Source organism: Semicossyphus pulcher, unplaced genomic scaffold, assembly GCF_022749685.1.
Source record: "Semicossyphus pulcher isolate SPU_LCO1_2020_fin unplaced genomic scaffold, fSemPul1.0.p SCAF_21, whole genome shotgun sequence".
Taxonomy (NCBI): domain Eukaryota; kingdom Metazoa; phylum Chordata; class Actinopteri; order Labriformes; family Labridae; genus Semicossyphus; species Semicossyphus pulcher.
Window position 1 is genome coordinate 19,856,031 of NW_027211695.1, and position 24,747 is coordinate 19,880,777.

General features: G+C 42.3%; 1 protein-coding gene across 1 annotated transcript; it reads left to right on the forward strand.

The window, feature by feature from the left end:
• LOC138601049 (uncharacterized) lies at positions 1 to 21,502 on the forward strand. The gene is made up of 3 exons (XM_069672624.1): positions 1 to 226; positions 14,358 to 14,410; positions 19,600 to 21,502. Exons 2-3 carry the CDS (start codon positions 14,379 to 14,381, stop codon positions 20,330 to 20,332), a joined length of 765 nt encoding a protein of 254 aa, XP_069528725.1. The 5' UTR covers positions 1 to 226; positions 14,358 to 14,378; the 3' UTR covers positions 20,333 to 21,502.
• The last annotated feature ends 3,245 nt before the right edge of the window (positions 21,503 to 24,747 follow it).

Consider the following 24,747-nt stretch of genomic DNA (forward strand, 5'->3'; position numbering starts at 1 on the left):
CCGTGGAGTCACCGAGGGGGGGGAAACTCTTCTCAGCGATTCACAGACCGAAGGAGGGAAGTTTTATCAAACTGAAGATGTTGAAAGGAGCCTCTACTTTTTCACCTGTGTTTTTTATTTTTGCTCAGTAAAGGACCGGAAGTGAAACAACTTAAATGACAACTGAAGTTATCCGTTCATTTTTGATACCTAGGGCAAAGTGCCACACCTTCGCTTAGCGCAACAGGTAGGTTGAAACAGCATTTTGTCACTGTTGCTTTTCTTTGTGGCTTGCTGAGATGAAAAATAGTGCTTTGAACTAACTTTAAAAAGCGTTAAAAGTGTTCGCTCGTGCGTTATTTAACCTTTGATAAAGCGGCTTCGACGGTTAGTCACAACAACAGGTGGACGTTGAGAAGTGATGTCAGCCATATGGCGCCTCTCCGCTTTAAAGAACAAACCAGTACATTTTTACTTTATATCATACAAAATAAGAAAGTTACAGGTATAATAAATGCACGTTTTAGTGGTGACACAATACGTTAAAAAACACATACAGCATAGGCTGAAATATAAGTAGCGTCGTCAAAATGTAAGGCAGCTTTTACACTAGCAAACAGAGATGTAGGAGTACACCTGTTGCACTGTACACCTCTTTATGAACTGAAAGTAGATATGATCTAAAACAGGAATTTATCAACACTAATATTATATATATATATATATATATATATATATATATATATTTAAATTGTGTAAAAAATAAAAATAGAACTTTAAAGCTTTCAGTTACTTTAGTCTTTAATGTTTTATTTATGTATTTAAGTGTCCATATAGGTGCCTACATGTCTAAATACTTTTTGTTAGAGAAATATCTCATTTAATATCTAATTTTAATGCCCACCCTGTTGATTATTGATTATCTTATTTTGAAATCCACCTGTTACTCTTCTTTAAAGTGTCACGCAAAGACACACCAACGTCTATTCAATGAACGCTCCAGAAATCCAAAGATATTGCATTCAGAGTTGCATCATCATCAAGAAAAGACACAAATCGTCACATTTAAGATGCTGTTAAATGACAATGTTGTTTTTTTTTGCTCTAAAAGTGACTAAAATTGTTACATAGTTATCAGAAAACTTGCCAAAAATATATGTACCTTCTACTCAAGCTCTACTGTTTGTAAATCATTGTTTTAAATGCTTCTAGAATGTACTCAATTTTAGGCATCTAAAAGTAACTACTGCATATATATATATATATATATATAGTGTGTATGTTTGTAAAAATTCCCATCAGACCCTGAACACACGCACTTGTGCAGGTGAAGTTAATGAGTGAATGGAGGGACTGATATTGGGGCCGTATGTTCTTTGTTGGGATGAAGTGAGGAGGAGTTAGACAGAACTCACGTACACGGCCTTGAGCTGTGTTTGCACATCCAACACGCAGACACACTGAACCCTGTGTTACATAAAACTTTAGGCCTCCAACAAATGCCTGCATGTAAAGATGGACGACGCGCCTCCACCTCCTGTGTACAAAAGTGAGGCCAAAATACGCCCTGGAAGCGGGTGCTGCCATCTTGTATCACCAAAACACACATTTAACATTTTTACCAAAAACAACCTACGCTGCATCTCGTCGATATTTTTTTTTTTTTATTACATTGCTCAAACATGCACGTCTGTCATGCTAACAGCAGCTATCGTACATCAATGTGTCCATTAAGCTCCATGATGGATCTCCGATGGGAAGGTGGGATTAACAACCATCATGCCGGCTGATTTACACAGGATGCTTTGCTGCGGTTTGTTAAGCCCAGTCTCCACCCGTGTGGCAGCCTATTAGACAAAGCAAGCATTAAAATGCATGCAAATGATATTTGCCGTGGGCCGAGTTTGCTTTGCAGCGCTGCATGACTCGGCTCAAACAGGATGTAAACACGAGGCCGAGCTCGACAAAGGCTCGTGTTGACGTATTGGTCTGGAAAACAAACTTTACAGAGGGGTTGTTTTTCAGACTAAAGGATGTGTTGTGTAACAGCAGAGAAATTCTAGTCCATTTAACATTATATAATTATTTAACTGGTAGAGGAGTGGACAGTAGCACATAACAGAATCGGAATAATCCACGTTAAAGTACTTAATTATAACACAACTGACTCCAGCTAATCATTTACAGTATAATAAGTATACATGGTGATGTACTGAGGATGGAGGATGTCCTGCTGTCTTCCTTCTGGTTTGCATCTGTTGAGCTTTCCGTCTTCACGTGGCACGTTTGTTTATTAAGTGGTTTTATTTTGAAAAGACTTGTTTAAAAAGCAAAGACGCGCTCCAGTTTTTTACCTTTTTGACTTGTAAATGAGTCACTTTGATCTTTTCCTCAAAGAGGGTTCGGGTAATTTTGGCTGTCAGTCAGAAGTGATGACACTTCGGGGCCGTTGCACTGTTGCTGTTGTCAAACAATCAATCAGCAGGGTGATTTATTGTTCAAAATGGAACACTATCAATATAATAAGTTATATAATAAGTTTAAGTAATTATTAATCATAAATTGTCTTTGTTGTCTGGTCCCCTCTGGGAATTATGGTTCTGGTTTTTCACTATTTTCTGACATATCATAGACTCTATTAAGTCCAAATATATTAATACACAGATTAATACTGTAAAATGAAATTATTTTTTACCTACTAGTGTCACAAATCAGAAAAATAACCAATGAAAATAATCTAAAAGAAATGTGTCATTATTTATACAACAGTTCCAACCAAGTCATCTGATTGGATAAGAGGCATTCCATGAGTGCTGATATACAGAATAACATCACTGGGACTTTTCACTCTGTATCACTCCGCCTCAGCCAGGTGTTCTGAAAACTGTTAGTTAACGTTACAGCAGACCGTGTGTGTCTACATTGATCGAGCTGGTAAATTAATTGATAAAATAAAACAAACAGAGAAATGTACATGATAAAAACAGCTGATCTGTGGTAACCTGGAGACACAGAGGACAGCGGAATGTTTGGGTTGCTTGGCAACAAAAGTCCAGTTTCAGTTAAGTTGTGGAACTAGTTGAATTTGTTGTTGAATCTGTTTACTGCTATTTGCGGCTTGTATAACTGTTGTATAAAAGCTATATCACACTCGAGGGCGTGCTGTTATACTGAATATCAGCACGGCTGTGCTTGATTATTATTGCTTGATTATCTTATATAAATACAGACACTATGAGTCGATTGATGTAAAGATTTGCTTCTTTTGGTTTTTATATGATTTAGATTGACAGTCTTTGGGTTTTGATTGGACAAAACAAGAGATTTGACGACATCATCGGCTCATATTAGATTAAAAACGTTTTGGGCCCTAAATCTAAGCTGACCTGTTCACAAATTCACCTTGTGTCTGAGTAGGTCAAGATTTCTGATGTAAATACAGAATAACTTTAATTTTTAGGACAACAAATAAGCACAAAAATCCACCGCTGCATCCCCGCCTCTATATCATGTGAAGTTGACTCTTCAGGCTCTTGTTTACCTGCTAAAGTGCGACTCTGAGCTGCTGAGGTGAGGAGGATCATGGGAGGAAAACAGCAGCAGGTCTGTTTGCAGAGCGAGCGAGCAGGGGAGAGATATTGATAAGCGAGGGCTGCTGGGTAATAGAGAGGAGACAGGACTTGTTTTTATCTGACTGCTGCCCAAGGCCGTCAGAGAGGGATGTTTGGACACGGGACATCTTATTAATACACACAGTGTCATGATGGGATCAGGTGCTTCTTATTGGACCTGCTGATCAATAAAAGGAAACAACAGGAAACGGCAAAGAACAGACTCATGTTGATCTGACTTCAAAATAAAAGATTGAACAGTATGTCAGAGCCTCTGAGCTGTAAAAGAAAAAGCTGGAGCTGCTTCATGTCAAGTGTTATCTCCTCTGTATGTTCACGTTATTAACCTTTTACTTTGAAATCTTGTATTGACATTCCAGCTGGTTCTCAAAGCCTCAGAGCTGATAAGAGGCCTGAAGTGACAGCTGTGTTGAATGTTCAATCTAACATTGAAACTATAAAAGCAAGAGCCTTTTCTTTTTAGAGCCCAAAGCTAGGTCGTCCGTCTTTTATGTTGATGACATCATCACATTCCGTTACGTGTCTTTCAAAAAACAGTCCCAACACTCAGGGAGAACAAATATGGCCGCCATGTTACATAATACTGTCAAAAATGTGTCTTATATTAAAACTAAAAAAGCTGAAGCCCTCATTCTTTTTTCTTCTGTCTTACGCGACGTCACTGTGTACATTAGCTGATGATGTCATGGTGCTTCGTGTGGTATGAGGTGTTGAAAATTGTTTTTATGATCCAGTTTAAATTGATCTAAAAGAAACACCATGAAAGTGATCATTTACAAAAGTTACATTACTTTTAACCATTTGAAGATACTCTTAGTTTAATCTACAATAGAAAATCCTGCATTCATTTAGCTGGTTGTGGTGTAACTACTATCTTTGAAATATGATAGAAATTTAAATGTAAGCAATAGTTTCAAAAACCTTCTGAAGTGCAAATATTTAATGTTTCTAAATTCAGAGGGTCTGTATGTTTTGGTTTATTTGACAAAATATTATGAAAAAAATTCTACTTTTTGTATTTTTAATGACAAAATTTAAATTTTTTATAGATTATTGACCAACAAAAAATGTGAATTAACTTGTGGAGACTTTAGCGGATATAAAGCATAAAACACTCCATTACATCACAATAAGACATTACATCACAGTACACAAATGTTATTTAGGCACGGACGGACTTATTTACATAGCAGCTTAAAGGTTTAACTTTACCTACATGAGAACGTATGAAATCAAACAGCTGCAGCTTGTTACAGTTTCATTACAAGTTCGATTATTAGTGTAGATTTGGTTTAATTCAACACAGAGGAGAGAAGCTCCGTCTCAAAACAAGGCGGCATGTTCAGATTAAATAAAAAAAGAGGTTTAAAGCTTTAAGAATAGTTATGTGAGGCAAAGCAACATTTGCATCGGACCGTCAATAAAGTTTACTGAAGAGTTACACAACACATCAGTTACGTAAGTCAGAAGAACAACACTAAATGAGAAGTGGCTGACGCTGATCACTGGTTGGTTTCCCACCATGTTTCTTGTCTCAGCATCACATGTTCTGAAAGTTCAAATTTCAAGGTAGAAAACGATGATGGAACAAACTGTAGATAAATAAGAAACTTAAACAGTCGGACCTGTTGGCCCACTTTTCCTTCAGCGCAGCTTCACCCACATGAACACAATCTGCCTCGAACACACAAAACACAGGCACGCCAATGACCAGTGTGTCAACATGTACATGATGACTTAACATGACACAGATCAGGTGACGGAGCAGGATCCTGTACGCAACAGACCGGACTCCTTTGTGTTCTGGAGGGTCTACAGTGACGAGTTCAACAGTCAGAGTGTGAATTCAGTTACTGTCAGCAGATAATAAGGTGGATGTTTGCGATCTATTCGCAGGACGTTATTCAAGCTCTTTGTTTTTGTCTCTGAAGCTCGCCTGCCTGTATTTAGTTTTATAACGTTGGCAGTGTTTAGACCTGCAACTCAAACCCACAGAATACAGAAGTAGTTGGATAGATTTCAAGTACAGCTGGTATCAGATGTGGGACACTTGAGGGACGAAAACATGTTTGTGTTATTGGAATGCAAGCACGAGGATCAAATGACCACAGTTAATGTTTATGTTTAACATTAAAGCTGCTCAGTCAAGTTTTCTCTAAACGCAAACAAAGTTTTTTGTTTACATTCTGTGTTGTTGTCCGTCCATGTTTAGTGGCTCGCTGTCTTTGTGTTTCTTGGCATGATACCCGCATCTGTAGATCAGTGGATTATTATGATACCGTTGGCAGGACAAAACTGCAGCCCACACTCGAAAATAATGCCAGTAGTCTGAGTCCTGCTTTAATCTCATAGTTAAGTTTAAAGGATTTTGATTTGTATGTTGAAATAGTCGTCTTCATAGGGTTTCGTTCAGATAGCATTTAGCATCACGTTTCCTGTGGGCTAAATGATTGGAAATGGACCTGTTAGCTTTCTTGCTGAGTGTAAGATGAGAAGGCCGAAACCACTTTCATATCCGTCAGCTAAAAATCAAACCACAAACAGGAGTCAGTTCAGGACAGAGCTATGCTGACTTCCAGCTAACAATGTTGTAGTTCGTTTGTTCAGTTTGTACAGAAACCAAAGTGTAAAACCAGGGGCGGATCCAGACTTTGACTGGGGTGGCATGAAGTATGTGTCCACACACACACACGCAAATGAACAGCATTTAAATAACCCTTCCTTCTAAGATTCTTTAAGGACTCAAACAGAAGATGTGGTCAGAATAACAATGTAAAGTAATAAAGGGAATGTGCCACATTGACATGGAAAGAAAGCTTCAAGCAGCCTGTTGCAACACAGCCCAAATAGTTGGTGTGGCTAATCAGATTTCAAGGGGGGGCCTGGGCCACCCCTGGCCACCCCCCTGGATCCGCCCCGGAATCCGAAATATCAGCGAGAGATCAAAGCACATCTTATCCTAAAAGAAGTTCCGTATTTGTCTTATGGTCATCTCATTCTCACGATGTCCCTACAGGTTTTGTCGAACAATTAAGCTACCACTCAACAGACGTCAAACCTGTGTATCAGGATGTAAACCAGCAGCTCTTTGAGGTTTGGAAAATCCCCAAACAGGTCATCAATGAATATCTAAGGAAACTCACATTTAAGGAGGTCATCAGTCGACAGACAAAGAAGCCCCAAGTATCAAACGACAGCTTTAAAGACTTCCTGGTCAAACCACATTGCTACTAACAAGGGTACATTTCACACTCTTAAAGCTAATTAAGATATTCATAAAAATATTCTTTTCATTTCGGCTTTAAAATGTACAATTACTCCATGACAAGTCTCTTAGCTAGAGTTAATTTACTGTGACGGATTTGAAACAAAATACAAAAAGATTCTTCCCCCATCCCAGAGCCCCACATGGTACAGTCCAAATTGCCAACACCTGGTGGAGTGAGGGGCATTCATGTGCACGTGTTCATGAGAGCACCGTCCTCAACCAGGAAGTTATACTCACAGAGGCTGTAAATCAAAGTGAAAACAAACAGTTGATAACATTTTCAAACAGAACTCTTCACAGGTCAAATACGTTTCAACCACAGGAAGAATTATTCTAAGCTTTATCTCCCTGGATGTAATTTAGATTAAACTCAGCCCTCCTTCTGACTGCCACCTCCTCGGGTTTCCCCTGGCTTTCAATCGAATCCACATTTAGGGGACACTTCACAGCAATCTCACTTTTATAGCACCCTTTTCTCCAAGATGAAATGTTTCAATTTCCTCTGAGGAAAACTGGAAAAAGCTGGAGCTCGGCCAAGCTGCCGGCGCTGAGGCATCTCTCCCCTTCAGTAATCGTCCCCGCGATCTTCCCCGTCGTAAAAAGCACAGGAGCAATATATGATGTATTGACCGGCACGGGGAGCAGATAAAGCTCCGTTATTGCCGCCAAACAATGGCTGATATCTGAATGAATGATGGTGATTTGATGCTCAGATTGAATCATTGATCTCATTATGACTTGGGAGAGTCTCCAGGGGAACAACACGAAGGGTCAGTGGGACGTTCTGATGGGAATCTGTGGGTTACTGTGCAGGAGGCTTCAGATGCAGAGGGACTCGTTACTGACACGTCTGCAGGGCTCCTTATGTTCCTCTAATATGCTGCAACACTTCGAGGTACATCCTGCCTGCTTTCACCCAAGTATCATTAATCCATAGCTCTGTGTAAAGAAGGGAAAATGTTGCTCACTTTATACACGGTTAGACATGATCGTCTGTATACGTCATTTTGTATGCTGGTCAATATTTTGGAACAAAAATGTTACCTGTAAAAGAAACCATTATTTTAAATGTTTGTATTACTACAGCACTGATAGTAATAATAATAATAATGATACATTTATTTATACAGCACATTTAAAAACAGCTGCAGCTGACAAAGTGCTGTACAAAGTCAAAAACCAGACACAGGAGAGTTAAACATCCACACAGGGGAAAAACTAAACATAGAAAACACAAGCAAGATGTAAAAGACGTGCTATAAATAAAATATCAAGGAACACACACTGAAAGACACACGCACATCATAAAGCAGCCTGTTCAGAGCAGGAAGGCTCCAAAGCTAGTCTGTTGAAGCCGTGGGGGGCCGTGACAGAGAGCGCGCTCACCTCTGTGTTTAAGTCTGGAGCGAGGGACGGCCAGGAGGCCCATGTCGGGCGATGTGAGGGGCGAGGGAGTCGTGTAAGGGCTGAAGAGCTCTGTGATATAGGAGGGGGCCCGTCCAGTCAGCGTGCTGGAAGTGAAGGGAAGAGAGGCCAGAATGGGAGCAACATGGTCCCTCTTCCTGATCGATTCACCTCATCTATTTATTTGATCTTTTTTGTGTTATGTTTCTGTCAGCCGACGTGAAAAGAAGGCGATGTCTTATTTTGTCATCTTCAGCATTTTGTCTCCCTGAGTTTTATTGTTACTTTACTTCAGTACAAAATTAAATAAACTCAAAATCAATCAGTTCTTTACCTAAATCCATTCATCCAACTGATCATAGCAATAATCTTTACCTGCGTCCCCTTCCTGATATAAAGCTGAGAGCAGTTGCTCTCAGGTGTGTTGCTCTTAACGATGCAGTCGCAGGTCTTTGGATCGATTCATCATAAAACGCGTCGCAGCGATGGGACTTCGTGGGTGTTCACGGCTCCATCATGTTTCCTGGTCTGCAGCTGTTTACTCTGCACACACAGTGAAGCTAAGATGACATGTCGACTCACTGGAGCCAGAGCACACATCAGCCTGCATGTTAGTCATGTTTGTCATTCTCTTCAAGCACACTTCTTCTGAGTCGTCTTTGACTTTTACTGACGCTTCTTTAGAACAATGATGTCACCAGCTGGTTGCTTATGAGCCCGTGTTGCTTGGAGGAGCGTCGTTAGCTTCTCCGGCTAACGGCGTCATCTCCTCTGCCCTGCTGGACTCGCTGCTCTCTGCTGCCGGTCAGCAGGACGACGCTCAGAGTTCAGCCCGAGGCAGGTCACGCTTACAATCACATTGGCAGTTTTTGCCTTGCAAATTTGCAACCCAACTCCGTGCTGGTGCAGACCTACTTTTTCCGACGCAGTCAGCCGAGCGTCAGTCTGCCTGTCTGAGGGAGTGACCTCGATGGATGATAGATATGCATGTACACTGCACATAACAAAAAATTACACATTTCTGGTGGCAAGCAATAAAAACATCTTCAGTTTTTTAAATTATAAACATTTAACTAAACTTACCGTTTTACATTAAAAATATTGATTAGAAACTTCCGCTTACCTGACAGAAACCTCGACTCTTTGGCGAACAAGCCGTCTGCCCTGGACAGAGACAAACATGCAGCAGGCAATAAAGTTACAGAAACTTTGACCTGAAGTCTGATGTTCAGATTTTTGATTGAAGTTTTCACATCATAAAGTCAGAAGAGGTTTTATTACACAGCTCGTATCAGCACCGTCGTCTCTAAGAACACAGCTGATTCTTGTGACACTTACGTAAGACGGAGAAAATGTGTATTAAATACAGAGTTAAGTAATTATGAAACTGCTTCTTCAGCGTGTCCGCTCTCACTGATTATCATCTTGTTGTGCAGTTTCTCCACGGCGTGTTGAATCTCTGTGATTAGACACGAGAGAGAAAGTCATGAGACAGACTTGAGGGGAAAGTGAGACGCTGGAAGATCTCGTGTTGTTCCAGCCGCTCGATGACGCTCTTCAGTTTTATCCAGATTTATCCGACAGATACAAACAAATACCTTGAAAAGAAGAAAAAGGCTTAACACTCGTGCTTAAGTTCATTAGGAGTATCGCTAATACATCAACTCGTTATGTTAGATAAGAAAAGGTCAGATAGAACAGAACCAACTCAGAGTCATACATAAATAACAACTCAAATATAAGTGACATAAAATATATAGTTGTCACGGTTTTGAGGTTAAACCTAAAAGGTGAGGACCCAGACGCAGACTTAGATTTAATTAAACAAAAGGCAAAAACAAAATCTAAAATCCAACAAAAGACAAAAAAAGGAAAATCAAAAGGCAGAGCAAAAAACCGTACAAACAAAACGAGGACACGGGTAATCGAAGGGAACACGAGGAGCTACGAGGAAATCGGGAACAAAGTCACAGGAAGGTCACAAACAGAGACTCGATGACGTGACACAGAAGGGTTTGAACACAGAGACTAAATACACACAGGGTAATCAGGGACAGGTGAGGCTAATCAACTCAGGTGAACACGATGAGGGCAGGGCACACAATCTGAGAAGGCGGGAAACGGAACAAAGGAAGGAAGTAAAACAAGACGTGACATACAAGGGGCAAGAACTACAAAATAAAACAGGAAACACTAGGACAGGACTACAAAGTAAAACAGGAAATAATCTAACCAATGAAACACAAACGAAATGCAGAACCGAACAAGACCAAAGCCCGACGAGAACACAGAATAAACTAAACGATGAGAACTCATGACAACAGTAGCATATATGCTGAAGAGATGCAAGAGTGCATTCATACTTTTTTTGAATTTGTCAATGGTTTTCATATTACCGTGTTTAGTCTGTTTTTTTTTTAAGTACTGGTACGAACGAGTCCAGAACAACCATCAATCGCCCATCAGCTGATCTAAAATAAAACTAGTGGCCCATTGTTTCTGTCAGGTTTGGGGTTTAACAAAAAGGGGGAGGAGCCAGATGCAGACAATGATATTTTATTTACGACAAAAAATACAAAACAAAAGGCTCACAGGTTTTAGAGTCCAGAGGGGTCGACGAGGAAGCAAGAGGGAGAGAGTTAGCCAGGTCTGATGAGCCTAAACACGGGGCTTTCAGTGTCACAAAGCTGGCGCTCTATTAACATGGCTACATCACCATGGTAACTGACTCTGCGGAGCTAACGTCTTAAAATTTAAAATCCAACAAAAGGGAGAAAACGCAGGTGATGTGACGAAACGGTTTTCATGAGGGTCGGCGTACGACGAGCGGCCGCAGAGACGTGCCAAGACTAAACACGCTGGGGAGGTGAGGCTCATCAGGCACAGCTGAGACAGGTGAGAACAATAAGGGCAGGTCACATAGTCAACAGGCAGGAAGCAGAGCATCATGGGAGACAAGCTGACAAAGTGAAACATTTTTTAATCAACTCTCTGTGATTCTAATCGTCAGGTTAACAGACGGTGAAAATCAGCTCTTACGTGAGTGTGTGAAAGTTTTGGCTTCATTGCCTCCTGTCACAACGATCACGTCTCCGTGTTCCCTCAGAGTTTAATCTGTAGTGAAATCAGCAGCCAGAGAGGAACTAACCTCATTCATAATTAATGCATAAAAATTTACGAGCGTTTACTGCAACAAACACGCAGTCGTCTCCGGCAGAGGAGGCTGATCATCCCTGAAGAATCCGGGCAGCCTGCAGGACTCTGAGTCAGGCCTGTTTAAAAAGCACCCATGGGTATGAAGAGCGGCGGAGACGTATCAGCGAGATGTTCAATTTACATAACGCACGAGGCAAGAGGCGCCACAGGAGCAGGAGGGAGGAATCAGTTGGAGCTCATCAGATGATCATTGACCCGCTCGACTGTGACTGGTGATTGTAACAGTCAGCTGATAGTGCCGAGCGCTTCACTGATGTGATGGTTCCCGATGCCTTCTGGGAAATTACCTCCTCTTTTGCATCCCTCCTGGAGGATAAGGGACACTTCAGCCGGGCGGGCGCGACAACAAGGTCCTCTGTTTGAAGCAGCGGGCCTCGCACTGAGTCGCACTCGGCGTGGTACGCACACGCTCTTGGCTCTTTTCTAAGTGGCCGCAGATGTGTCGGAGGTCCCGGTGAAAAGCACAGACCACTTCAAATCAGCGGAGATAGTTTCCATGAAGAAGAAAGAGGCACTCAAACACGAGAAGATTTATTCTGTGTCCAACCTGACTTTGTCTTCCTGTTTTTCTCTCCTGGCTCGCAGCAGAAGAAGACCTGTCGGGGGATAATTAGCCGCCTTGGGATGGAAAGACATGCTTTACTGCTTCCTCACAAATAATACAACCACTCTGTAAAGAAAAATGTGACCTGGCCATGGAGGTTGTGTTCCCCGTCAGACACACTGTGATGATAAACATCAGCAGGCCTGCTTTGGACGACTCTACATAAAGAGTGTGTTTGTTGTTCCCTCGTGTGTTCTTCTCTGAAATCCCTAAAGCAGTCTCTCTCTGGACCTCCAGCTGCAGCCTTCAGGACGTTACACAGAGATGTTTCAGTCCCACAGCATCACTGAAGCCTGTTACATCATAGTTGCCGGGCCTGACTGCATCTTAAGTGTTGCAGGATTAATGGATATCAGTGGGACAAGAAAGCCAAAGATTGTTTGATCTACAGCTGCACTTTTACAGGTAATGTGTTCTCATAAAGTGCAGAAAAGATAGTGTTTGCAGATTTTAGGCTGATTTAAAGCAGCAAGAGATCCTGAAGTTACTGATATATGTCAAAGAACCTTAAGGTCCTAAAACCACAGAATAATTGCTCTTTTTTCTCTGAAAGCAGTAACAACATCAGATCAACCTGTTAAAAGATGATGTCTCATGTGACCACTTGGACATAAAGCTGTGAAGAAGATATCCTGAAACAAAACCGGATGATGTAACGATTCACAAGTTATTGACACACAGTACTGTAGGGAGAAGCTGTGGTTAGCATTAGCATTTAATGTCACAAATGTGCCAGAATTACTTCACGATCAATATTAACAGATTAGTCTAAAATCAGTAGGGATGTGTACGATATACTCATAAGTATCGCGATATCACAATACAAGGTTTGCAGTTCAATCTATTGCGATAACTTGAGATACGATAAGCGAGACAATATATTGCGATTTTTAAAAAATCTAATTTCATGAAAATGTTCCCGGTACATAGAACACACCATCATCTGCATACATCCATCATCTATACCGCTTATCATGTTCAGGGTCGCGGGGGAGCTAGAGCCTATCCCAGCTGTCATTGGGTGAGAGGCGGGGTTACACCTGGACTGATTACCAGTCAGTCACAGGGCTGAGACAGACAACCTTTCACGCTCACACCTACGAGTTGTTTTAGAGTCGTCAGTGAACCTAACGAGCATGTCTGTGGGCTGTCGGAGGGAACCGTCGAGCATGCAAACCCCACACAGAGACGTAGAGGCCCACTATGTTTTAGGGAAGATATTTATTCAATACTCAAAACTGTATCAATATTTTCAAACACCCCTAATTTTGGACGTCATGCTGTTGAAAATGATCCCAAAAGCACTTAATGTGTAACAATCCGCAGCTGAAAATAGTCCCCATTAAATGCACTTGTACCCCTTTTTAAAAACTAAAATGCCCAAATATTTGAAGTAGCTACTTAACCTTTTTTTAAATGTGGAGCTTCGTGTTTGTGACAAGTTTTTAACCTTTTAATCCTCTTTTGGAACTGTTGGGTTTTGGTGGGAAGTTTTTTTAAACAAAGATTAAGTTGTTTCCTGTTTTCTTTTATTTGAAATAGTTGAAGTTGCAGCTGGATGTAAACTTTCTAGTTCTTGTCCCGCTCTGTTCAGAGTTTCAGTTAAAGGTAAAGGGAGGGCCCGCGGGGTCAGAGAGTTAAAGTTATGAATAGAAACGTTTTGTCTCGTGGACACACATCCTTCTTCTTCCTCCACAAAGAGATCCTGTGTCCTCTACCTCTGTCGCTCTCTCTCCTTCCCTCGCAGACAAACCCATTCAAGACTCGGTGATTAATTATTTACCCGGGCAATGAAATGCCAAAGCCTAGAAACACACCACCAGGAGAGAAAAGGTCACACACACACACACACACACACAAAGAAACACACAACAGTGATGGATGGCAATAACATCTTTATCGGCGCTTCAGGCAGACACAGTTTTCATCCCGGTGTCGAAACACCGGCGAGACCAAGGGCAAAGCGAAAAGTTGACTGATGAGCTGAAATCTCCAAGAGAAGCCCTCATTTAAAAACCACTCACATGTCAGAGGTGCCGAACCGTCCGATCGATGGCCGTCTCTGTCAAAGTGTGTGTGTGTGTGTGTGTGTGTGTGTGTGTTGTTCTGTCCGTGGAGCCGACTGTAACCTTTCCTTGACGAGCGCTTCGGACGCCGATGGGAAAATGTCACCAAACGCGCATGTTTTCAGAGAAGTTCTGTCGAAGGTTTGTGTGATAAAAGTTTAATCGCTCTCTTAATGTGTCGTCCACAGGTCAGACACACAGCAGGCCAGATGGGGTGCCAGTGCTGCAGGATGATAAAGAGGTGAGAACGTGTGTCCGAGTCTGCACTGCAGCCGTTTCCTCCTCCTGTTGTTTGAGAGTTTAAGATTCTGAGATGTATTTTCTTCTTGTTTTTGCTTTACTCATTGTGTTGTTTAGTCTGTAAATGATCTGCACATTTAAAAATCCTTTTAACGTTTCCTGCTTGTGATCGGCAGCAGCGTTAGATACAGTGGATTGTTTCAGTGTGTGAAACATCTCTGCTGTTTATATCTTTATTTCTGGTGAAGTATGAGATACTGAAAAGCAAAAGAAGGCAGGTTAAGTACGGATACTATCTCAAGACGTTTAGCAGCGAGACATTCTACCCAAATGCAACACGGAGATAGCGTTGGAAGCAGAGCCGCGTTGACGGCTGTCGCCTTTGTACATGAACGCACGATTTAACCGCTAAGCTAACCTGACGCCCCCAGACTGTCCTGTTAACAAGTTTGAACTTTTACCCTGCTTTTTATCAAACCAGTGACACATTTTGTAATTTGTTAAAAGCTCTAGCTTAAAGCAAACTTCCTCATCCTGGTCAGCCTCTGCTGCACTCTGTGTTTGAACTTAGCAAATGTTAGCATGCAAACATGCTAAACTTAGAAGGTAACCGTTATAGACTGAAAGACTGCTGTGTTTTTGTGACATTGTGTGACTTCCATGTAGACAAACGGGACAACACGAGAATGCTTTTTGAAATCTGCAAACTTTAGGAATACAGCTGAATCCATGTGACGCCTGCTGCTAACTTACCGTGTTGCTTCGCTAACGTCTTTTATAAACTAAATCTATCCAATGACATCTTTCCACCCTGGGACACGCTGAAACTATCTTCGGCTGCTAAGCATTTCCAACATTAACAAAAATAACTTTAAACACTCGACAGCAGGTACAGCTAGCTTAGCTAACGCCTCCGTTTTCAGATGCTTAATGTGCAGCGTTTTTGCTAATCGCAGATTGAAATCCAAAAAACGCCATTTGTCCTTTACCTTGTTTGCGTGGCATTAAATTGTTTGTAAGTGAAGGAAGGGTTTATTTATCAGAATGTTAGCGTTGTCATTGAGAGCATGTTAGCATGCTGATGTTAGCGATTTGCTCTGGTTGTCTCACACAGAACTCTGTTTGTTTTCCTCATCGGTTTCTTTAAGCCTCTGATCATCGTGTAAAACTCCTCAGTAACAACCTCTCACAGCAGATTTTATCTGCAGCTCCACGCTGCCACTTCTGATGCTTCCTTACCCACATAACGATTTCTTGTCTTGTTTCATGCAGATAGTGAGAGGTCCATTTATAACACGTCTGCACTCACAGCCTCACGTGGGCTCTTTGTACAAACCGGCGGTCAATATGCCGATAGCCATCACCCTTGGTTACTGTATTTCTTTGCCGGACGGCCTTTCATTAAAAGCCGACACGGCGTTGTTGTCGGGGCTCGACATCGCTGCTGTTTGAGGTGAGAGGAGACCGGACCGGGCGGGAAACCAGATTTTGATTGCAGATTAATGAAAGGGCACGCTGTGACTCGCATACCAGAGAGTCGTAATCCCCCCCGCCTCACCTTTTTCTTTTTTTTCTTTCCCATGTCAGACACACATGTGAATGCTTGTGACACGCACTCACACACACACATACCTCCCTAATTGTCTGGAGTGTCACATTTCTGGGCTTAGTGGTGTTTAGGGTTTGGCAGGGTGGGTGTGTAGGTTACTGGGTCAACGGAGCGGACTCAGTATCAGCACGGCGGACACTCGACTATTCGACTTTATTTGAAATTTCTTTTGATCTTTTTGCAAAGCTTTTTTTGTATTATTTTATTATATATTTAAAGAGACTCTGGCTTATGATCAAAAATCATTCTGAAGATCTGTTCATGAGCTTGTAGTGTCACAGAAGGGCGGGAATCAATTTCCCTTCTTTTCTTTTTTTAAATAAATATATATTAACAATAAACAGTGGTGCAGTATGCTTCAGACACACTGGAGGTAATGCAGAAGTCCCATTTAAATATCATACAACTGTTAGTTCCGACCAAGTAATCTGATTGGATAAGAGGCATTCCATGAGTGCTGATATAGAGTATAACAGCACTGGGCCTCAGCCGGGTGTTCTGACTGATCGTTAACATCACAGCAGAACGTGTGTGTCTACATTGATCAAGCTGGTGCCTCTGACTCACACAGCAGACTCTTGTTTCACTTGTTGATGATGAATTAAAACAAACAGATAAATGTACATGATGAAAAAACAGCTTGTTGAGCTAGTTGAATCGGTGGAGCGATTATTTATTTATTTTTTTACTATGATTTGCCGCTTGAGTAACTTAAAAGTGATATAAAGCACTCCAGGCTGTGACGTTATACTGAATATCAGCACGGCTGTGCTGATATTCAGTATAACGTCACTCCCTCTTGTGTGATATTGCTTACATTTAACCAAACAGAATCTTAAATATTTCCTTTTCAATTAATGGGAAATAAAATATTCCATTTTCTTTCACCACTTTTTTGTGGTGAAATCACTTCACTTCAGAGCACAATGTAGAACACACAGGCAGCTCTGCACCCTGCATTATAATTCAAACCAATATCAGCTGCTTAAACCTGTGTGGCTCGCAGAGAGTTGGTATGGTGGTCACACTCTGCAGAGGTGACTAATAGTCGGTCGCGAAGGAATCTTAATCACTACTGGACGTAAACAGCATCTTGTCTGGTGCAGCGTGGCAGCTTAAACACATGCAAAGTCTGTCCTTACAAAAAGAGAACACTCTTACATAAGCTGAATCCAAATGAGCGAGGGAATCCCGACAGAGGAGGTGAAGCAGGGAGTTACATGCAAAATAGTGTTTTGGTAATAAAATCAGAGCTCAACACTGCAGAGGCTGTGTGACAGGAGGTCTGAGGAGGTCTGACACTCATCTGGTTTTATTCAATGTGGCCACAATTTTAGACATTTCCCTCCTTTTGTGTGTTTAGTCTCCGTCGCTTCGCTGAAATAGTGAAAGATTGGAGCTACCACTCTGAGCCCGCTCCGGCAGAATCGCTTCCTGATAGAAAAGGCGGCCTCCCGTCGCTGGAGGTTTCATTTTGTCCACCTTTATGAATCAGCGCCCTTCTTTTTTTTTTTGTCAAACACCTCCTCGTCTGTGTCTGGCTTTTCTGAAAGCTCAAATTTCACCTTGGCAGCGGGGACACAGCGGCGGCGCTGCCCGGGAGTGAGAGAAATGGAAAACATTCATTTTCTCAGCTTTCCACGGCGCAGGGAGACGGAGGGAGGGATGCAGGGCGAGAGAGAGGTGCTTAAAGTCAGAGGGTGAGCGTGTGTGTGTGTGTGTGTGTGTGTGTGTTAGACTGGGACTATAAATGTGTAGGCGGGTGCTGTTTGTGTATGTCTGCCTCGGAGAATAAATCAACACATGTGAAAGTTATCTGCTTAAGTCTGAGCGGTGTGAAGTGAAGCCAGAGGAAAACAGAAACAAGAGAGGAGGACAAGTTGAAGAAGGAGTGAGACGATGGATGGAGAAAGCTCGAGGGAAGACGCTCAAATCAAGGAGAAGTCAAGTGCAAAGGGATGGTAGATTAGCGACTACATTACAGCAGCGCTGAGAGGAAGACAAGAGGAGGAGGTGGTGGAGGAGGTTTGTGTGGAGGCTCCCGGAGAGGTGCGAGACAGAGGCAGCTCTGTCGGGGGTTACGAGTCTCGCAGGGTGGAGGAGAAAACAAATGAAAGGGAAGAAGAGCGAGTGATACAAACACGGCGCTCCCGCAGCAGGTGATGTCTGACAGCCTGTTACTCTGCCTGCAAAATAAAGGCCCCCCTGCCAACGCTCCTAATACACGTCAGGTGTGAGAGAGGGTTTGATCTGCTTTCAAAGTGGGGTATCAGACGCTCATTAGGGGGTATTTAAGGTGTGGAGCTTTAAATGAGCGCTGATTAGTCTGAGGCCTTTATCGACCTCCACCGGCCTAAGCAGGAAGTGGAATCTGCGACCTGTAATTTACACAATAAGAGACGACATCTAATGAAGAGTTACGCCACATCGATGCTTAATAACGCATCAGTGGTTCTTCATCTGAGAATTAGAGCTGGTGTGATTCAGGGGGAATCGTCTGCTGTCACTCATCTTAATGAGCTGAGCTGTGTGGCGTAACTAGGGCTCATTATTTACAGTTTTTACATCAACAACATGTGAATAAATTTGTGTTTATTATCAGTTATTGTTTTTTCTGCTGAGACTCGGGCTCACAATCAGCTGCGCGTTTGTTTCTCTCCTCTGTGGTTATGAATGAATATATCTCTGAGCGCTGTGTCACCTGCGTGTCTCTTCACAGCGGGAAACTGCTGAGAACATAAAGTTCATTTTCATGCTTATTCGCTGTTTATCTGAAGCTTAGCTGGTACATTTGTACCACTGTGCGTCACATATTGAGCTAAAGGCGGGAGACAGTTAGCCTAGCTTAGCGCAAAGGCTGTAAACAGGGGCAACAGCTAGCTTAGCTCAATCCGCAGTTCATAAATACATTATTAACTTAAGACAGACCCAGGCTAGCTGTTTCTCCCTGTTAACTGTCTTTCAGCTAAGCTAGGCTAACTGCTCCTGGCAACAGTTCTTCACCTAACATATTCTAATTGGTATCTTACTTCTTCTTAACGGTGGTATTTATAAAGGTCATAGTTCAGTATGTTCTCCTGAAACTTCAGCCTTCATTCTGTGTCTGCAGTAGTTAAAAATTTATGTCATAACATTTAGTTTTTACAATGCGTGACAGCCATCAATAATTAGCTTCCTTTGCTTTGACAGCAATCCAAACCAGTTTAAGAGTTAGCCGCCATGCTAGCTGCTCTGTGATTCTGTTTATAGCGAAGCTGAGAGTCAAATGCTAACATCAACTAGCATGCTTCTTTCAGCCGGTGGCTATGTTTAGCATGTTAGCATGCTATAGTTTGCTGATTAGCACTAATCAGACACTCAGACATATCAGGCAGAAGAAATGTCTTTGGTTAGCAGTTTCTCTCTTTGGGATTTTGAATATGTTTCAAATTTCATGGCAATCCAACTGTTTTTGAGATGTCAGTCAAGGACCCAACTAACACCAGTCGTAGAGCTACATCGCTAATGTCTCACATTTAACTATCAATAACAATGCAGCGTATAATGACTTTAAAGACTAATCAAGTCTGTCTCCTTCACAGCTACATCTACGACCCCTCGGTGGCGGTGGATGGGAGGAAGTCTGACTCCGCAGGCAGCTCGCTCTACCATCCTCACCGCCTCTCAGGCGGAGGCCCCGGCGGCGACCAGGCCAAACAGAAACACGGCATCCACAACCTGGGCTACAGCAAGTCCAGCGACAGCACGCTGAAGCTGGAGGCGGACAACAACCACGTCAACCACCGGCTGCACGCCGCTCCTTCATCTGCTAAGGACAGACAGGGGAGCGCTCCAGCTCCGGAGGTGTACATCATCCAACCAGATCCAAGATGGATGATGCAGGACAGAGGCCCGAGCCAGGTGCCCGTGTACCCCAACATGCAGGAGTACGAGAAGCAGAGGAACTACGGTGAGCAGGGACACCGTCAGACAAGGAACGGGTGGGACAGCTCCATCATGATTGACAGCGAAATCACGTCAGCGGACGACATCGATGAAGGCGTAGGAGGGACGCCGGAATACCCGTGTGACACGGGGGACGAGGGCAGCGTCCTCTCAGTGGACATCCACACCAGCACCACCAGCCTGTCCTCGGCGGACACCAGGGACGAGCGCAGGCGGCCAAAGACTCTGGACTTTTCCACAGTGGAGAGCGGGATCTCTGTGATGAAGAGCGAGGACGAGGAGGATGCGGTGGACAGCATTACGGACTCGATGGTGGCCGAGGCTCTGGCTGCGTTGGAGGCCGCGACTGCCGGGGAGGAGTGCGAGTGACAGACAGCGTTCAAAACCACCATGAAACTTTCCCACGCCTCTGAATAAAACCTTTTGTGTTTTAAATCAAAGGACGCGGAACTAATGAAGGAAAACTGTTTACAAAACCAAATGTCAGATCACACTGACAGACGATAACGTGTGCCTTGTGAAGGAGGCAACTTTCCCAAAGCTGCAACGTTTCAAAGAAGCAGCAAATGACGAGACTGTGTAGACTGTGAATATCACCCGCAGCCATATTAGCTCTTCTGAATCATGATATCTAACACTCCACAGTCCCAAACGGCCTACATGTGCTCACTCACTGCTTTGCCATGTGCACACTGCCCGTGTACAGGTGTGAATCAAAACCAACATGTTGCTTTAATCACCCCCTTTGCCTCATTTTGGAGCTAAGCTATGCTAATTGCTAGCATAGAGTCGCTATTTCCTTGCCATAGCTTGCCCAAGGGATTTGCGCTTGTTTCAATAAGATGAAAGGTCAAAGCATATTTTTTAATGCTTTTTGTCGTCTCTTGTTATTTATATTTTCTTCATTCACATGTTTTATTGTGAAAGGAAAGTGGACATTGCTAAAGTCTCGAGCAGGAGCAAGGATGAGGAAGCGGTCCGTAGTTGTAGCTTATTGTGTCATCACTTTAATCAGAATTGTTTTCACCCTCACACACATGTAATTTAATGCACATCACTGTGAGACGATTTGTTCTGCTGCTGCGGCGTATCAGAAGATCTAAGCACCCTTGAACTCTTGAGCAGATTACCAAAGGATAACATAGAAAATAGACACGTCTACATTTCAGCTTTGTTTCTTAGTTTCTGCAGTTTTTCAACCTTAGCTGAACTTTGAGCTCCAGCAAAGGTCAAATCAGTGGTGAATAAACCACACGGGCCATCCAATCATCCTACTAGCTCGTGTTTCTCTGTGTTTTATAGGTCAGGCTTTGAGTTTCTGATGTTGCCTGTGACATTAGTTCAATCTGCAGCTTGCTCACGTGCCTAATAATGAACTAATTGAGGCTGAACGATGCAGAGGGAAATACAGATGTGGCTTTTTGAATGAGTGTTTCAATGCTAAATAAGCTGTTTTTTGCTCAATGAAGTTGCCCTCCTTTTCACTCATTGTTTGCCTGCCAAATCATTTCTACTCGATATATATATTTGTATTGTAAAATAAAGGAATGTTCTTTCAAACATGAAAACTCTGAGGTACTTTGTGTGTAATTATTTCATCCGACGTGTCTCGCAAAGAGGTGTATACTGTAAAATACTGACTTAGCTAGTTAGCTATTGTTAGCTAGGGAGAAAAATACTGACTGTTAGCTAGTTAGCTATTGTTAGGGTGAAAAATACTGACAGTTAGCTATTGTTAGCTAGGGAGAAAAATACTGACTGTTAGCTTGTCAGCTAGGGAGAAAAATACTGACTGTTAGCTAGTTAGCTATTGTTAGCTAGGGAGAAAAATACTGACTGTTAGCTAGTTCACTATTGTTAGGGAGAAAAATACTGACTGTAAGCTAGTTAGCTATTGTTAGTTAGGGAGAAAAATACTCATAGCTAGTTTGCTATTGTTAGGGAGAAAAATACTGACTGTTAGCCAGTTAGCTATTGTTAGCTAGGGAGAAAAATACTGACTGTTAGCTAGTTAGCTATTGTTAGCTAGGGAGAAAAATACTGACTGTTAGCTTGTTAGCTATTGTTAGTTAGGGAGAAAAATACTGACTGTTAGCCAGTTAGCTATTGTTAGGGAGAAAAATACTCATAGCTAGTTCGCTATTGTTAGCTAGGGACAAAAATACTGTTAGCTAGTTCACTGTTGTTAGGGAGAAAAATACTGACTGTTAGCTAGTTAGCTATTGTTCGGGAGAAAAATACTGACTGTTAGCTAGTTAGCTATTGTTCGGGAGAAAAATACTGACTGTTAGCTAGTTAGCTACTGTTACTTAGGGAGAAAAGTACTCATAGCTAGTTCGCTATTGTTAGGGAGAAAAATACTGACTGTTAGCTAGTTCGCTATTGTAAGCTAGGGAGAAAAATACTGACTGTTAGCTAGTTAGCTATTGTTAGGGAGAAAAATACTCATCGCAAGTTCGCTATTGTTAGGGAGAAAAATACTGACTGTTAGCTAGTTCGCTATTGTTAGCTAGGGAGAAAAATACTGACTGTTAACTAGTTCACTATTGTTAGCTAGGGAGAAAAATACTCATCGCTAGTTCGCTATTGTTAGCTAGGGAGAAAAATACTCATCGCTAGTTCACTATTGTTAGGGAGAAAAATACTGACTGTTAGCTAGTTAGCTAGTTCAGGAGAAAAATACTGACTGTTTGACCTTGTTAGAGATCCTGCAGGATGTCAGTTGCTTGTTTACGAGCGCTTCCTTCCTCCCTCTTTATAAAGCAGTGCCATCACTGTGGGACTTTGCTGTTTAAACCTCGCCATCGCAGCAGTGAGAGCCTCGGTGGGCCGTGTAGCAGGGCCCCGGAGCCTCAGCTAATGAACACCTCAGGGCTTTTTACTTGAGCCAGGAAGAGACACACACACACACACACACACACACACACACACAGCACAGAGCACCTTGGAAACGTCCACAACAGCCATGGTTGAAAAAAAATCCTGATGTTCTGAGTGACTTGTACTTCTCATGGCAGAAGAGGCTGTTCAGAGTGTCAATCCTCGAGTGTCTCTGAGCACAGGAGGTGGAGCAGACGATACCAGAATAGTACTTTCTTTGGACATTAAACTATTCATCACGCCCGCCCCCTTCTATCTTTGTATCCATCTTCTTCCCCTTTACTCTTCCTGGTAATTTCTCACCATGGTGCTCTCAATTACAGTGTGCTATTTTTAGGCCTCAAACTTGGTTCTTCTTTTTTGGTTGTACTTTGTTTTTCCAGACTTGGCAGGGTCGAGAGTTTTTCCACAAGAGTTAAAGGTTTCATTTACTAATTTATTCAATGAGAATATGTGTTGTTTTTACCTACGAAACAAGAGTAGTAGCTCTGCTTTTTAAGTTGTGTGAACAGGCGCTAATTTAGGAAGCTGTATGTAGGAAGAATATCTGTCTTACTGAGCAAAAACATGCTGTAAAATCATCATGCTTAAATGTAAAATCACAATGAAAGTATTCCGTTCTAAGCAAGATCACTTGAAATAGATATCGGGTTGGTTTACTTTCTTTGTTTAGCTCAAAAGTTAAGCTAGCTTTTAGCTTTGCTATGTCTCAACTCAGGGGCTGCATCCTACGTAGCCTGCGTCATTCGTATCCTGTGTAGACCGTTAAAGCCAAACTGAAATCTCTGGTCTTTCGATGATTGCAGACCCTGTCTCCTAGCAACAAGTAGCTAGCTGGCTGAGTAGCAAACATAACGTCTATTACTTTAAAGATAATTGGCTAATTAACTAGCTTGATCGCTAGCTATTCAATTGAGTTGGGGGAAAAAACAACCTCTTAAGAGTCCACCATCTTGTTTGAGGACGCACCCGATGGATCCTGTCCGGGAAAAGGAGGACACATCTGAAGGAGCCTTCAAAATGGGACATCCTTCGACAGCGTCGCTGTGACACTCGATATACGTCCCCTGGATCGGGACACTGTGTTCATTCAAGGTACAAATACTTACAACTCTTTTGAGGTTTGTAATTTGAACAAAACAATTTCAGAATAAAATACACAGATTTAGGAAAGTCATTGTCTTACTGAGATTTTTATTTTCATTAAAATGTAAATCTCAAAATGCCTGCCCTGGTAGATCAAGCACTTTGATGTTAGTTTGTAATGCTTAAAATACATTTGCACAATTAGCAGAGTCACTATTAAGTCATTAAAGTCACTCACTTGTACCGCACAGCTGCTAGATTCAACACGATGATACCTCACAAAATTATAGACAACTTTCTGTCACATAGTGGGTCAGACGACCAGCCTGAAGGCAGACTCAGGCCAAAATGATGTGGTTGAGTGGTTTGAGTGAATGGTTTGTGTCTCTGAAGGGCTCTGTTGTGTTTATATTTGTATTCCCCCCATGATGGATGAGATAACTTCTGGATGAAGCGTGTGGCTGTTTAGTCAGCAGGTGAAATCACAAGCTGGAGAACAAACAGGCTTCTTTATCTGCACTGACTTCTAAAAAAACTGATGTAAGCCAGTTTACAGAATTAGCCGTCTGCTCTAAGAAGTTCTGAATGGAGGTGTGAAGAAATAAGTCACACCTGCAACAGAACATTTCCATATATCTGATGACAATAGGATCTTGTGAGTCGTCGCTGCCGCATCAAACCAGTGACTCATCTTTTCATCAGAGCGCCATTTCACGCTGAAAGAACCGAGCTCGGCTCGTGCGTCACCAGATTCCTTTGATCCTTTCACTCATTCCGAGGATTCACAGTTAGATCGTTTATTGATGGAAAGACAGCTG

Excerpts from the sequence above, each read along its gene's own strand:
- LOC138601049 (XM_069672624.1), top strand. The coding sequence starts at position 14,379 with ATGGGGTGCCAGTGCTGCAGGATGATAAAGAG. Across the intron at positions 14,411-19,599 it reads TGCTGCAGGATGATAAAGAG|CTACATCTACGACCCCTCGG; the intron begins GTGAGAACGTGT and ends TCTCCTTCACAG.